General features: G+C 34.6%; 1 protein-coding gene across 1 annotated transcript; it reads left to right on the plus strand.

The window, feature by feature from the left end:
• Window positions 1-5,423: 5,423 nt before the first annotated feature.
• Window positions 5,424-8,516, plus strand: LOC145952807 (putative WRKY transcription factor 54). Its single transcript, XM_083065825.1, has 3 exons — window positions 5,424-6,306; window positions 6,793-6,897; window positions 7,146-8,516. The coding sequence occupies exons 1-3, from the start codon at window positions 5,939-5,941 to the stop codon at window positions 7,573-7,575; spliced, it is 903 nt and encodes a 300-aa protein (XP_082921951.1). The 5' UTR covers window positions 5,424-5,938; the 3' UTR covers window positions 7,576-8,516.
• Window positions 8,517-13,742: the final 5,226 nt, after the last annotated feature.

A 13,742-nucleotide genomic window follows, 5' to 3' on the forward strand; every position in this document is an offset into this window, starting at 1 on the left:
AGAGAATGTTTAAAGGTGGTGAACCCAATACGCTCAAGCCATCCTGGATGAAAGAGCGCAGCGGCAAGGAAGGAGAGGTAAGGTTAGTTGCACATTCTTTGTCTAATTCTCTCTCAAATTGTGACATTCGTAATTGTAATAAAATTTTTTGGCTAAAGAGGGAGGTTTTGGAAGCTATGAAAATACGGCAAGTGGAGAAGTCTTTGGGATAGTAACCTATGAAGGAGAGAAGGAGGAAATAATTGATGAGTTGGTACATTTAGAGAAACGTGATAAGTAAAGCAAGCGAGATATGGAGGAACATACAACTATTTTTGAATGAAGGTTCTATCTTATAATGTGAGAGGGTTTAGTGGGAAGGTCAAATGGAGATTTATCAGATAAGTGGTCACCAAGGAAGAAGTTCAGGTTGTCTATATACAAGAAACAAAATCGAAAGTGGTTACTAAACAATTATGTCAATCTTTGTGTGGTGGTTATAATGTGGAATAGTTGTTCTCACCTGTTGTGAACTCATCAGGGGGCTTGTTATGTTTGTGGAACAATGAATGTGGAATTGACTTCTTCTTTAATGGGTTTTGGATACATTGGTCTAGAAGGAATATGGAAGGATTCAGGTTGCTCTGTTACAATTGTGAATATATATATATATATATATATATATATATATATATATATGCACCTTGCGATAGCCAAGGAAAGAAGACTTTATGGGAGGAATCAAAACAAATATGTTTGAGAAGTAATACCAATCACTGGTGTGTGTTAGAAAATTTTAACAGTATTTGAAAACCATAAAAGAGAACTAGGGAGAGTAGAGATACGCATGAAAAGGAAAATATAAGGAACTTTAACAATTTGATAATGGACATAGGGTTGGATGACATCCCAATAGGGCGTAGGAATTTCACTTGGCACAAACCTAATGCAAAATATAAAAGTTGAATCAATAGAGTGTTTGTATCAAAGGAATGGAAGTCTGAATGGTCGGGAAACACCCAAGTTGTCCTAGATAGAAACATCTTATCATTGCTCGATTTTGTTGAAAAATGTCATACAGGATTAGGGGCCAAAACCTTTTCAAACTTTAGATTGTTGGTTTGAGGATAAAAGTTTCAAGGGGTTCGTCAAACAAGCATGGAAAGATCTGCATGTGTCTAGGTGGGGTGCTTTCATACTTAAAGAGGAATTGAAGCAGCTTAAACAGAAGTTGAAATAATGGAATGCTATAATCTTAATTTGGAGACTTACAGAAAACGAATAAGAGTATAGTGGCTGAGTTAAATGATCTTAACTTGAAAGATGAAGCAAGTGGTTTGAGTACAACTAAATTACAAAGAGGGATGACTCTCAATTCTTGGAGATTTCAAACCTATCTCTCTAGTTGGCAACATGTATAATATCTTTGCTAAGTTTTAGCAAATAAATTAAAGAAGGTGTTTCAAATAATGATTGACCAAAAACAAAGTGTGTTTCTACAAGGTAAAAGCCTATTACATAGCATTGTAGTGGCTAATGAAGTCCTCGATGAGGCAAAAAAAAAAAAAAAGAAGAAATTGCCTATTCTATAAAGTTGATTATGAAAAAGCTTACAATTCCATTAATTGGAATTTTTTTCTATACATGCTTTGTAGGCTAGGGTTTTGTAACTAGTGAACTGAATGGATTTTAGTTTGCTTGGAGTCAAGCTTTATCTAAGCTTTTAGTAAATGGAAGTCCTATGCAAGAATTCCAACCACAAAAGGGTTAAGGTAAGGAGATCCTTGCCCCCTTCCTTTTTATTGTGGCAACTGAGGGTTTATCCGGTTTGATGAGATTAGTGATTTTCAAGAGATTGTATGAAGGCTACTTAGTAAGGAAGAAAAAACAAGATGTTAATATCCTTCAATACGCTAATGATGCATTTTTTATAGGTACAGTCAACCTCAATAATGTTGTTATTATTAAAAGTATGTTGAGATGTTTTGATATGGCATTGAGCTTGAAGGTGAACTTTATAAAAAGTAAGTTTGGCACGATAGGAGTAAAGTAAAATACTTTGGAGAATTATGCAATGGTGCTAAACTGCAAAATACTCACATTCCTATTCGATTATCTAGGAATTTCAATTGGGGCTAATCCTAGAAGGGTAAAGACGTGGGAGTCGATGATTAGAAAATTTAGGAAGAAACTATCTGTGTGGAAGCATAAAATTCTATCTATGATGGGTAGAATATGCCTCATCAATTCTGTTTTAACTTCCCTACCTTTGTTTTTTTTATCCTTTTTTAAAATGCCCTGCCTAGTGGTCAAGAAAATTGTGTCTCTTTAATTAAGATTCTTGTGAGGGTACGGTGAAGGACACTACAAGATATCTTAGGTCAGTTGGGAGAAGATTTGTAGGCCTAGAAAGTGTGGTGAATTAGGGATCAAAGACATTGCTATGTTTAATGATGTTTTATTGTCTAATTGGAGGTGAATCTTATCCCAACAAGAGGGACGACTTAATCTTAGTGGTCAAGATAATTGTAGATCCTCTTTTATCTGGTGGAGAAACCTAAAATAGGTTTGTAGGTGTTATAACCAACTATAGTGATTTGACAAAGTAGTTGTATGGAAATTAGGATAAGGGGATCAAATAAAATTTTGGTCAGATAGGTGGTTGGGAGATGACTGTGTAGTAAAAATACTGCCTAGAATGTTCTTAAACATTGAACAACAGAATTTTACAATTAATAATATGGGCAGATGGGTTGGTTCAACATAGGAATAGGATCTCAAATGGTAGAGAAGCTGGTTTGAGTGGGAACTTGTCCAAATTAGGGCCCTTGAACATCTTCTCACTGGCGTAAATATGATACAAGGACAACATGCATGATAGTAGAGTGTGGGGTCTAGATCAGTTGGGGATCTTCTTAGTCAGGAGTTACAATTAATGATGTTTGGTACTTCACATATTAAAAAATTCAATTAGATATGGGATATTACATTTCCTCCAAAGGCTGCAATTTTCTTATGGAGAATCCTCCATAACACTGTACCTACTATTGATAATCTATTGAATAGAACCTGGCTTTGGATGATACCTCTTGCTCCTTTTGTCATGATCAAATAGAAACAGTCCCTCATATCTTGTTTACCTGTAAAAAAGTTCACGGAGCGTGGAAAAAGTGTTTTGGATGGGTTAATACAGTAACTATTCTCCCATATAAGACCCAACAATGCGTATTAATTTTACCCCACAAGTTCTAGATTTGAAAGAAAAACACAAAGATGGAGGGTAGTGTGGTGCACGATAACTTGGAATATTTGGAACCACATAAATGCATGTGCTTGCAAACATAAACAATTCGAACAACAAAATTTGATGAAGGATATAATATAACTCTCACTATATATATGGAACTGGTTGAGCATAAAGAAGAATGATTTTCAAATCCCTTTTCTCCTATGGTCGTTGAACTTGAGTGCCTGTCTATAATGGTGAAAGAATCTAACGCAAATCTCCTCATTAGCAGGATGGCTCTGATGCAGTAGGTTGATTGGGGTGCTTATAGCCTATACAAATTCACATTGTGTAACTACTTGGCTGATTTAGTCAATAACCAGTATTGCAGTTTATGTTGGTTTTGTTGGGTTTCACGATATATGGAGATGTTGTTTGGTTGGTGTTGTTGGCATCGGGACTCAACGTACAATATGAGGGGCAAGTATTATTGGTGTGGTGGTGGTATGAAATGATGACACATTAATCCCTTATCAGTAAAGTGAACAAGTCTGTCAAGAATAGCGACGAGACTAAAACCAACATCAAAAGTGCACAAAGTTTTGGTGGATCAACAACACACAAACTTTGGGTTGTATTGTTTGCATTGATTGTAATGGGGCGCCTATATTAGGGTTATAATGGTTTTTGATGGGTTGTACTTTCTTATGTATATGTGGCGGTGTAGGCAGTATTAACAAATATGTAGGGAGCGGAGAAAGTAGTGTGTGTGGCTTATTCACTAGAATAGGAATTTTGTGACTACTAGCAATGTTGTGAAAATTGTAAAAGAATATAAACAAGGGTCACTTGGTAATTTGATAATAAAACTATTTATATATGCGTTAACTACCCTTGCACCTCTTTTAATATACCTTTATTTGTTGATAATAAAAAATTAAAGTGAAATATTATTTATGTTTTTCTTATTCATTAGATGAGTTGGCCGATGAATTATCTTTTATAATTTTATTTTATTTCTTTTTTACAATTTTCGATGGGTAACTGAATCTAAATCCCAACCATGAGGGTTGGATTAGATTGAAAATGATAAAGATGGTTTAAAAGTTTATAATTATATGAATGAAACTTAAGTAGTGTTATACTAATAAAGTAAAAAAATAATAAGAAAATAGTGAATATTTAAATAATTAGCTCCAAGAGTTTTAAATACTCACACACCTTAATTACTCAAATACTTAAAATTACCTATAAAAAAATAATATTATAAAATATATTTAATTTATATATCAGAATCTTTTAATATTTTCTCCGTTCCATTTTTTTTTTTTTTTGAGCTCCGCCTGCAAACTTTGATAGTTAAATAAAGGTGAAAAGTAGATTAATTTAACTGAAACACTTTATTTTAAGGACTATTTTAAAATTAAATTTATAGTGTCCTATAATTTTAAACAATGAAATGATTATTAACTTTGGAAGAAAGCAAAATAGATTCTTTCCCATGTACTGTTTCTGCAATTAAAACAATTACAGAAAAAACAGAAAAATGAAAGCAAGACGTCAGGAGAAAAAGAGACAAAGAAACCGGAGAAATATTGAAGAGAATTGCGTGAAAGAAGATTAAAGTCTCTTGAAAAAACACATTCCTATTTCCTGGGAATAAGAATGCAGTGAAACTAATTCCAAACATGTGGTTAAGTGGTAGGGATTGATCCACGCTTAAGTTAGGTCAGGAGTTCGAATCCTGCCTTGTATATGCAGCCCTGTTAAATCTTGGGACTATAAATCTTGGGACCAACTATCCTACCTTTTGAGGTGTCTCTAACGTAACGAGGAGATTAGTCATCACTATCGGTTCTAGATACTCTAGGGACGAACGAAAAAAAAAAGAATGCAGTGAAACTGAAAGTGACGTGCCAATTTCCATGGTCATCAGTTAGGGTACCAATTGTTAATTTCCTCCCTAATAGCGTGTGGACCTTTACAACTAAAAGTGTCATTCCAAAAATAGCACCCTCCAACCATCACCAACTAATTAAGGGTGTCATTCCATGTAGAACTTAGTTTTCAACAATTCTATTTGAATTGTAAAATTAATATATTTGATTTGTCTGCAGGAATAATCAAACGACCATTCAAAAGATAACAGCTAGGGTTAGTAAATTTAAAACGTAATCTACCTTACCAAAATAAAATGAAACACATCAACCAACAACAATAGTGATAGTGAAAATTATAGAATTCTTAATATAATCTAGAATACCAAAACGTTAACTAGAAAAAGAATCAATCCCCCTACCTGTCTCTTGTCCTTACGTGCATATATCCCAAATTACCCTGAACTCAATATAACTAAACTAACATGCAAAACCTAAGGGTATTATTGTCAACTACGTGGCTATGTTCTCAGCATGAAGTTAGCATTGTGACCTCACCATGCATTTCCTTGCAAATAAACACACTGCTTCTCTCCAAACTCTCTTAACCTCCCAATCAGACAAAACCCTCTTGCTTACATTGCACATTTTCACTGGTGCGTGTTCTTCACCTAAAACACTAGCTTGTGAACCAAACCAGTCAATTTGTGCTCAAGAATTTTTGTCTATACTCTACAGTGTAACATTTTTAAATTTGCAAGTGGAGGAAGTGCTACGTTGAATAAAAACGCGAAGGCAGTGTATTGTTCAGCAGCCATAATATAGTGTTAATTAACTAACAATAGCAAAAAGGATAATGGAGAATCAGATTCCAAATGGCAAAAAGGCAATGGAAGAAGAGTTAATAAGAGGGCGTGACATGGCATATGAGGCACTTGAAGTGCTTGTTCATGATAAATTGAACACTAGTATTGAAGAGGAGGGTGGGTCAAAGTCAGTGTTACCATTTGTTGAAGATCTTGTGCGCAAGGTCTTGTGTTCATTCACAAATACCCTTTTGCTTTTGAACTCCAATAGTCATGTCTCCAATGAAGTGGCAGCGACTATCACTCTCAGAGGTGCATCGTCTTCCTTGAAATTCCCAAAGCTGGAGTCTCCGGATGAATCTTGCAAGAGTCGCAATATTATCAACCCTAAAAATCGAAGAGGGTGCTACAAGAGAAAGTAAGAATTTTAATTCATGTCTTTTCTAGCAACAAGATATTAGTAAATAGCAACTTTTCTAAGACATGTTTTTTACTAAAAAAATTTATTATTAATTAAAACTATACAACTATATGTGAAACTTATTGATCTTGAAGGGATATTACAAAATTTTATGATTTTTGATAAATTAATTTATAATAATGTATTCAAAAGAGTGTTAGATTGTATACTTTCTTTTCGTAAGAAATAACATGATTAGTAAGAAAATATTTAATATATTTTTGGTATAATAAATGAGATGATTACTAATAAAATATCATAAGAGGATTTAAATCGCAACTTGGCTAAATGCTCCAAACATAAATAACCATGATGACACAATTATTAGTATACACTAATTATGATTTTTGGCAATATTTCATAAATATTCTATTCATTGATATTGGATCACAGTTGTGAAAATATAAGAATTCATAAATTGATAACTTTGTCACCATATACAAGATCAAATGCGCCAACTTGGGAGAAAGACAGCTCAGTACTGAATGAAGATGGCTATGCATGGAGAAAGTACGGACAAAAAAAGACATTGCACGCCAAATACCTCAAGTATTGTTCCATTTCAAATTACCCTTTTCTTTTACTATATTATTTTTTGCAAAGTATTCATTCAAATTACTAACTTCTGTAAAAAAAAAATCTAATTAATCATGAAATCTTTTCTATCAACTATATTATTTTTTTTATCTTTTCATAATGGAACCAAGTTCTATTTCACTCAATTGCACTCTTCTTAATATGTGCGTAAGCCTCACTTTTGATTTCTAAGTCCAACATGGTTGAAATACGTGTTGCAGGAGCTACTACAGGTGCACTTACAAGAATGATCAAGGATGCGAAGCAATCAAACATATGCAGAAAATTCAAGATGACCCTCCTTTGTACCGAACTACTTATTATGGCCATCACACTTGTAAAAGCCCTATGAACCCCGAGATCATTTTGGAATTTCTTTCTCCCTCTGCCTCTTCCGTATTACTTAGCTTTAATAACAACCTTCAAAGCAAACAAGAAAACCCGTTTCCATCATCACTTCTTGCATCAACCAAACATGATCCCCAGGAAGTGATTCACGATGATCACATTGCTAAAAGTCAGTTGTCAGCATTAGAAAACATCCTATTGTACGATCAAGACATTTCTTATGATCATTCGAGGAATGCCAATTTGCTATCGTCGACTAAACCCGTTGAAGCTGAGAATTTTTATGAGCAGTTTGGATTTTAGATGGCTAGGTATTTGTTTCGGAGGGTAACTTCATCTTGTTAGAATTGCAGAGCTTAGATCTGTATTGTATTAGCTAGGCAGCTAGCTTCTTTAATAAAACCTATCAATCTTAAATCTTGTCAAAACAATATCAATCTTGAACCCCACGGCCGAAAACTGATTAATTTTTATTTATGACTAACATGCATGAATGGCGGCCGAAAACCAAATATTTTTTATTTTATTTTTGACTAACATGCATGATTAGCTTGCATGTCATTATAAAGTATTTTCAAATAAATAAACTAAATCACGTTTTTGTAAATTGTAATTATATATATATATATATATATATATATATATATAAAGAATTCACTAACTCTAAAATGTGTTTGATGGGAGAAAAGTTTTCTTATAACCAAAAACCATGATTTTAAGAATTACAAATTATGTGAATCATGATTTTAAGAAATTGTTAAAATCTGTTTGATTACTCGTAAAGATTCCTAAAAGATTCTTGGAAATTAAAGATTTTTATGTTCGGTTACAATAGTATATATTTTTAAGTATATAATTTTTTTTACAAAAATATCTTTTATTAAAATAATTTTATTAGATATATTTATTTACTCAAATCTTATAATAAATATGACATTAAATTATTTTAAAATTTTGAAAAATTATAGTTAAAATTATTTAAATACAAAATTTAATAAAAGAAATAAATAAAGAAAAATGTTATATAATAAATAAGAGAAATAAAAATATATTATTTAATTTCATTCAAATAAAAAATTAATTAATAAAAATATAATAAATAACATTAGTTAATTTTAAGTGGACCTCTCGTAAATATAAATCATTTAGTTAGTTAACTATAACTATTTAATAGTAGCTTTATTTATATATTTAATCATACGAAATTATTTCAATTGGGATTGGAATTTAGAAATGCTACTGTAATGTATATGGCAATTGTGATGTCAATTTGAGCTGATGACTTAAGGGATCGATGGTCTAGAAAAGGAAAAACGTTGTACCAAATTGTTGCCATATGGAAAGAGGGTTAATTGTATCTTTTGTTGTTCTTTGAGTTCTTGTACGGTGTTATGATTTTTTCTATATATGTGGGTCATTGATGTACAATATTCAGTGCAACTCTGATGAGGAAGTGCATATAGAACGTGCTGGTTTGCCGTGTAAGGTTGGCGACTTTTTCTTTGGCATAGCATATTTTTCTATCCCATTGAGCTTCCTTACTTTGTGAGCTTCTCCAACATCCCTTTCAAATTGGTCATTCATAGCATTTGTAATTCTATGTGCATTGACCCGTTTACTCAATGCATATATATATACTTACTATGGCCATATTCCTTCCAATTGTTTCTTTCCCTCACCTGTTGCTAAGATCCTCTTTTCTCTTGTACCATGCATTACCTTTCCCACACTCACTTCTGTTGAATATCAAAACTGGAAGCTATATATCGTCGCACTATTTTCCTTGTAAACCACCATGTCAACTTCATGCAGCACAATGTGGGTATGTCCGCAATAATTCCATCCATTTGGGAGCAAGTGATTTTCAAGTGTGAAACTATATTAGGAGATGGTTGCAAAATATGGGAGAATCAGTTATTTCTAAAATGATGTGAATATTTTTCACTCTTCTTTTATTGGGATACAAACAAAATCTTACATCATTGAATCATAATTAAAGTACACATAGTCTTCATTAGTATAAAGTCTTCTTAGAGATGACTAAAAATAAAATCATGAAGGTTTAAACTGATCAAAATGGACACATATCATATCAATGTGGAGGCATGTGTATGTGTGTGAATCTTAGGTGTCCAACAGTGATATCAAAATCAATGGTCAACAATATTAAGGTGACTTGCTTAGAATCTTGAATGAGTATTTGACAATGGAAAATAATGGATTCAACTGTGAGATCTCTTGTATCGAAAATTTTTCTAACAGTGTGGAGGTCAAGCAACGTCTCATTAATGTGAGCAAATGATGTGCTTCCTCTTGGATGCACATGGATTCTTCACTCCTTCTCGGATTCCTTAGATGATTCTTCAAGGATTTGAGACGCCTCAAAGGAGCAAGGTGACCTAGGCTTGCATACAAGCTAAGTCCTAAGAAGATATGGTGTCCTAGCTCTACAAGGAGAAGCTCTCAAGGAGGGTAGAGGCTAGAAGCAAAGTGACTTCGGAGAAGAGATTTCTTTGAGAAGAATACTCATTCAATAATGTCCAAAGTAGCTACATAACTCGGTCATAAGGAACTTATAGGCTAAATTAGGTTAAGGGTTTAAGTTGGGTTTACCTAGAGTTAAGTAAAACCATGGTATGGTTATCTTAACTCTAGGCGCCAAAATTTGAATTCTAAAATTCAAATTTTGGTGCCAACCGGTCACCCCCCCATGTGCACACATTTGGCATGTAATTAGGAGGTCATTTGAGTTGCATTTCGGATCACACCATGTGCATGTGTTGCACATGGCCGAAATGCACACCAAATGTGCTTCTAATTAGATGCTAATGTAATTTCACATGTAACTCTAATTAACCTAAATTCAAATGACCTTCAAATGAAATTCCTATACTACTAGGCCGAAAATACAAGGCCCAAAAGAAATACATGGCACTAAGGCCTACTCCTATACTAACCCTAATCTAATGGGCTTGATACAAAGCCCAACAAAATAAAGTGGTGGGCTTTCCTTGGGCTTGGGCCCACTCTTCATGCATCCTTCTTGCCATTGCTCTAGTAGTTGGGCCCTTAGCCCATGGGCCTCCTCCATCATCCCCTCCCTCTTGAAGAGGATTTGACCTCAAATCCAGAGCATCCTCCTCTAGGGTAGCTAGTCCTGTAAACAAAGAGAGATCAGAAACATTGAAACTAGAACTAACACCATACTCAGAAGGGAGATCTAGAACATAGGCATTGTTATTGATTTTCCTAAGGATTTGGAAGGGTCCATCTCCTCTAGGACTAAGCTTGGACTTTCTTTTGGAAGGAAATCTATCCTTCCTAAGGTGTAGCCAAACCCAGTCACCTTCCTTGAAGATAACTTCCTTCCTACCCTTATTATTATATTTTTGGTATTTTTCAGTTTGAGATTGAATATGATCTCTAACCCTCTCATGTAATTTCTTAACAAATTCAGCCCTAGATGTACCTTCTTTATGGATAAAAGAAGCCACATCAGGGAGAGGTAATAAATCCAAAGGAGTAAGAGGATTAAAGCCATAGACAATCTCAAAAGGAGACATGTTGGTGGTCTTATGAACCACTCTATTATAGGCAAACTCCACATGAGGGAGGTAGTCATCCCATGACTTTTTGTTGCCCTTGAGGATTGCCCTCAACATAGTCCCTAGAGACCTATTGACTACCTCAGTCTGGCCATCAGTTTGAGGATGACATGTGGTAGAAAATAGAAGTTTAGTTCCAAGCCTTGCCCAAAGAGTTTTCCAAAAATGGCTTAAGAACTTAACATCTCTATCAGAGACTATAGTTTTGGGTAACCCATGTAGTCTCACAATCTCTTGAAAGAATAATTTAGCAATATGACTTGCATCATCCACTTTGTGGCATGGAATAAAGTGTGCCATTTTGCTAAAACGGTCCACTACCACAAATATGGAATCCTTGCCTCTTTGGGTTCTAGGCAAACCAAGGATAAAATCCATGGAAATGTCCTCCCAAGGAGAAGAGGATATAGGCAAGGGGGTATAAAGCCCATGAGGTTTAGTGGTAGACTTTGCTTGCAAACAAGCAATGCAACTACTACAAAACCTTTGGACATCTCTTTTCATATGAGGCCAAAAGAATTTCTCTTTCAAAAGAGAAAAAGTTTTCTCAATTCCAAAATGCCCCATGAGCCCACCCTCATGGCTTTCCCTAACAAAAAGTTTTCTAATAGATCCTTGGGGTATACAAAGTTTGTTTTCTTTAAAAAGAAACCCCTCAGAAATATAGTAACCTTGGTAAGGTTTTTGAATACATAAAGAATAAAAGTTAGCAAAATCAAGGTCTTTCTTATACAACTCCTTGATGTCATCAAACCCTAGTATTTGAGAACCTAGGGTGTTCAATAAAACATGTCTTCTTGACAAAGCATCAGCTACTACATTAGTAGAGCCCTTTTTGTATTTGATGACATAAGGAAATTGTTCTAAATACTCAACCCATTTTGCATGCCTTTTATTTAATTTATGTTGACCCTTCAAATATTTAAGTGATTCATGATCACTATGTATGACAAATTCCTTGGTCACAAGATAATGTTCCCAAGTTTGAAGGGCACGAACTAAAGCATATAACTCTTTGTCATAGGTAGGGTAGTTCAAGGTAGCCCCATGAAGTTTTTCACTGAAATAAGCTATTGGGTGGCCACCTTGTAACAACACAGCTCCTATGCCAAGTCCTGAAGCATCACATTCTAGCTCAAAAGTTTTAGAAAAATCAGGCAGAGCTAGAACAGGTGCTTGAGTGAGCTTATGCTTTAGATCTTGGAAAGCTAAGTTATGTTTTTCCTTCCATTCAAAGGCTACATCCTTCTTCACCAACTCATTGAGAGGTGAAGCTAATGTAGAGAAGTTAGGAACAAATCTCCTATAAAAGCTTGTCAATCCATGGAAGCTCCTAACTTCACTTACATTAGTAGGAATAGGCCATTCTTGGATGGCTTTGATTTTCTCGGGGTCCACATGAACCCCATTTTTACTCACCACAAAACCTAAAAAGATAACATTATCTACACAAAAAGTACACTTGTCTACATTGGCAAACAAGTGATTGTCTCTAAGAACAAGAAATACTTGTCTTAGGTGATCCACATGATCACTTAGACTTTGGCTATAGATTAGAATATCATCAAAATAAACAACTACAAACTTACCAATGCAATCCCTAAGAGCATGATTCATCAACCTCATGAATGTGCTAGGTGCATTAGTAAGCCCAAAAGGCATTACTAACCATTCATATAATCCAAACTTAGTCTTAAAAGCGGTTTTCCACTCATCACCTTCTTTGATTCTAATTTGGTGATATCCACTCTTAAGATCTACCTTGGAAAATATGGATGACCCATGCAATTCATCAAGCATGTCATCAAGCCTAGGAATTGGGTGCCTATATTTTATGGTGATGTTGTTGATGGCTCTACAGTCACAACACATCCTCCATTTTCCATCTTTTTTTGGCACCAAAATGACAGGTACAGCACAAGGACTTAGACTCTTTTGAATCCAGCCCTTCTCCAACAACTCTTGTACTTGCTTCTCTATCTCTTTGGTTTCTTGTGGATTAGTCCTATAAGCTGGTCTATTTGGAAGACTAGCCCCAGGCACAAGATCTATTTGATGCTCTATTCCCCTAAAAGGTGGAAGTCCAACTGGACCTTCTTTGGGAAATATATCATCAAATTCATCTAAAAGATTTTTCACCTCAAGAGGTAGAGTAGTTTCCAAAGAAGATGTGGCAGTGCAAGTTAATGTTCCTCTACACATGAGGATATGAGATGATGATTCAAGAAAGAGAGAAGTTTTGTGTAAAGGTTTTGATTGAAAACTCTCTTCTTGAACTATCTCTAGAGAGGGAACATTAATCTCTCTAGAATCCTCTTTTTCATCAATTTTTAGAAGTTTTTTTTTTTTTCAACTTTTTTTTGTTTTCCTTTTTCGTGCTCACGTTTGGCCTTCATTTGTACTTGATCTTCTATCACTTGTGAGGGTGATAAAGGATGAAGCACAAACTTTTTACCCTTATGTGTGAAAGTTATTTTATTAGTTAGGCCATCATGATGAGTTTGTTTATCAAATTGTCATGGCCTACCTAATAAAATATGACAAGCCTCCATAGGAACTACATCACATTTAACTTTATCTTGATAGTTCCCTATGGAAAACTCTACTTCCACTTGTTGGTTGACCACCATATCCCCATCATCATTAAGCCAATGAAGTTGATAAGGTTTTGGGTGGGGTGTGGTAGTCAAACCCAACTTTTCAACCATCCTAGTGCTACAACAATTGCACCAAGATCCACTATCCACTATGAGAGAACAAGCCTTGTTTGAAATGTTACATCTTGTATGAAATATGTTCTCTCTTTGGGATAGTGTATCACTAGGTTGGTTATTGAGGATCCTTCTCATCATAAGAAGTTCCCCA

Source organism: Cajanus cajan, chromosome 10 (genome assembly GCF_000230855.2).
Source record: "Cajanus cajan strain Asha chromosome 10, NIPB_CcT2T_4, whole genome shotgun sequence".
Taxonomy (NCBI): Eukaryota; Viridiplantae; Streptophyta; class Magnoliopsida; order Fabales; family Fabaceae; genus Cajanus; species Cajanus cajan.

Bases quoted from the DNA above. Each gene is read 5' to 3' on its own strand.
- LOC145952807 (XM_083065825.1), top strand. From the start codon at position 5,939: ATGGAGAATCAGATTCCAAATGGCAAAAAGGCAATGGAAGAAGAGTTA. The intron at 6,307-6,792 runs GTAAGAATTTTA...ACCATATACAAG, and splicing joins AGAGGGTGCTACAAGAGAAA to ATCAAATGCGCCAACTTGGG. The intron at 6,898-7,145 runs GTATTGTTCCAT...TACGTGTTGCAG, and splicing joins TTGCACGCCAAATACCTCAA to GAGCTACTACAGGTGCACTT.